Consider the following 2,501-nt stretch of genomic DNA (forward strand, 5'->3'; position numbering starts at 1 on the left):
GTATTTCTCTTTCTCTTTGTCCTTCTTCTCCAGCCAGAGATCGATTTTGACTTGTCTCGACTTAGTATAAGTCATTGTAAATGGAGAGAGAGAGAGAGAAAGCTGAAGTGAGATATTTAAAGAAAGAGTGTTATTAATTACCTTTACTTTGACGGTGGGTGGAACATGAAACCCGGGACTTTGTTGTTCTTATGTGTTTTATATTCAAATTTTGTATGGATTATGTAAGAACAATCCATTTGTAAACTCTCACTGTTTTGTTTATTTGAAAATTTATCTTCCGAAGTATATTTAATCATAATGAATAGAAGAAAGTTATATTCCAGTATATATTTTTTTCTTTTTTAAAAGTTGTTTGAAAATGCTTTTTGTTCTATCTTTAGATTAAATTTGTCGGTAACAACTTGTGTTGGTGAATGGTGATGGAGAAGTCTCATACCCAGAATTTGGTTTTAACCTTTGTTGATAACCATTGTTAAGAGATGTGTTATATTATATGCCTGCTCCAATGAAATAAAGTTTTAAGAACTTATAAGCAGTCTGTTCTGGTTGCATGGGGCTCTTTAAACCACTTACTGTTTCCTCTGATCGTCTTTAGTTTCATGTCCAAGTTACACTTTACATTAGCCACTGCTTACTTTTAACTGCAAATTGATGTTTTTTTTTCGGCTCAAATCAAAAAGTTAGCAAATATATACTTTTAGGCTAGCTACTCATGATCACAACATCGATCTCCAGCAAGATTTCAATGGGTCTTGCTTTAATTGTTTAGAGCATTTTATTGGTAGGTTTGTATTTTTACATATTTTAGTATTAAAGGTATACTTTTATAAAATAAAAACTTTTTGTTAATTAAAATTGTACTCTTCCAATCGTAAACTCTTGTAAATGAGGTTCTTACTTTTGAAAAAAAAAATTAAATGTTTAAACAATAAAAAATTTATTATTGTATTTCATGAACTTTTAAAAGATACTAATTCCACTGTCTGCAACTTTTTTTTCATCTGCAAAATATTGTCAACTGCAGCAATAAGAATTGCAAAGAAGAAGGATAGAAAGAGACAAAGTGAGATGAGAAAGTACCCAATTTGATAGTATCAGAAGAGGATTTTTCCAGGGACTCGTCTTCTTTGCTTCCTGATGTGTATGTATTTTATAGGTTTTAACCATAGGTTTTAGGTTTGTTTTGAGTCTTTTATTGAGTCAAAGTGTGCTTTTAAAGTCTTTTTAGTCTTCTATGAGTTTGTACAGGTTCTAGGTTGCTTTTGAAGGAAACTGAGTGTTTTGGGGATGAAAGCATACATTTGGAGCTAAATTGGTTGAAGACCGATCGGACAAGCTAGCAGATGGAGCAAACACAGAAAAAGCATCCTAGATCGGCTGATCCACATTCGGATCGACCGATCCCGAACCCGAAACAACTTTTCCTTTTTCGTTTTAAACCGATTTTTAGGGTTTTAGTTTACTATTTAAGCACGAGGCTCGACCTCTAGAAAGCAAAACCTTATTTCTACGTCGCTTTTGAGAATTGTAAACTTTGGGAGAAGATCTCTAATCCTTCTTGACACTTTGGAGAAGATTTCTAAACCCTCTTTATTTCTTTTGCAGTTTAATTATGTCTTCTTCATCTTTGATTTGTTGTTTCTATTTATCCATGTCTGAGTAGTTTCTCTATTGAGTTTTGGGTTTCAAAGGGGTTTATGATTCTCTAACGATGGTGATCTAGATTTGGGGTTGATCTATTTTGTTCTTCATCTATTGTTGTTCTTAAAGCCTAAACTAGATTAGCTACCTAGTTTATGATCATAGGTTAAATTCATCGAGGGCACCAAAAATGTTGTTGAGTTGCTAGAAAAGAACATAGGTGAGCAAGGTGGACCTTAGCCAACAGAAGTTGAAGTTGAGGCACCGTGTGAACAGATCAAACCTAAACTTTTATTGCTTGCTTGGTTTGCTAGATCCAAACGACGGTTTAGGGTTTAGTGAATACATTGCATAGATAGTTAATGTTGCGGAAGCAAGTTAGCTTTACAACCATGATTTGAGTTCTAGAACGGTGCTTAACGCATCCCCATCTAATCATCCTAGTCCGAGATAATATTCCCCATAGATTCCCTGCACCCAATATTTTCTTTCTGAATTAAAAGCAACTAATTTGTTTTCCTTTTTTGATTTGTTACTATATTCACAAATTTCTTTTTTTGTTTTAGTTATATTAATCTTCACAATTTCATAGTTTATTGTTTGGTCTCTGTGGATTCGATCCTGAAGTGTTACGACGACACCACTAGATCGTGGTTGAGTGCACATTGGGTATTAATTGACATGTTGATCAATTTGGCGCCGTTGCCGGAGACCAAAACGTTGCCTTTGAAATTTTAGAATTGAGTATAGTCTAAGATTTTTTTTTGTTTTTACTAATTTTATTATTTTCTCTTTTTTGTAGATTTAAAAAAAAAATGGAAAATGTTTTTGGGTTCATGGATTACGATGACTGGCCA

At 33.3% G+C, this 2,501-nt stretch overlaps 1 protein-coding gene across 1 annotated transcript in view; it reads right to left on the reverse strand.

Annotated features, from left to right (window-relative positions):
* The window catches only part of LOC104753685 (probable xyloglucan galactosyltransferase GT17), a 4,195-nt gene extending 3,936 nt beyond the window's left edge, over positions 1-259 (reverse strand). Inside the window, exon 1 of the mRNA XM_010475902.2 lies at positions 4-259. Coding sequence (XP_010474204.2) covers positions 4-75 — 72 coding nt within the window. The 5' untranslated portion in view covers positions 76-259. The remainder of the gene's footprint in view (positions 1-3) is intronic.

Source organism: Camelina sativa, chromosome 16, assembly GCF_000633955.1.
Source record: "Camelina sativa cultivar DH55 chromosome 16, Cs, whole genome shotgun sequence".
Lineage (NCBI taxonomy): Eukaryota > Viridiplantae > Streptophyta > Magnoliopsida > Brassicales > Brassicaceae > Camelina > Camelina sativa.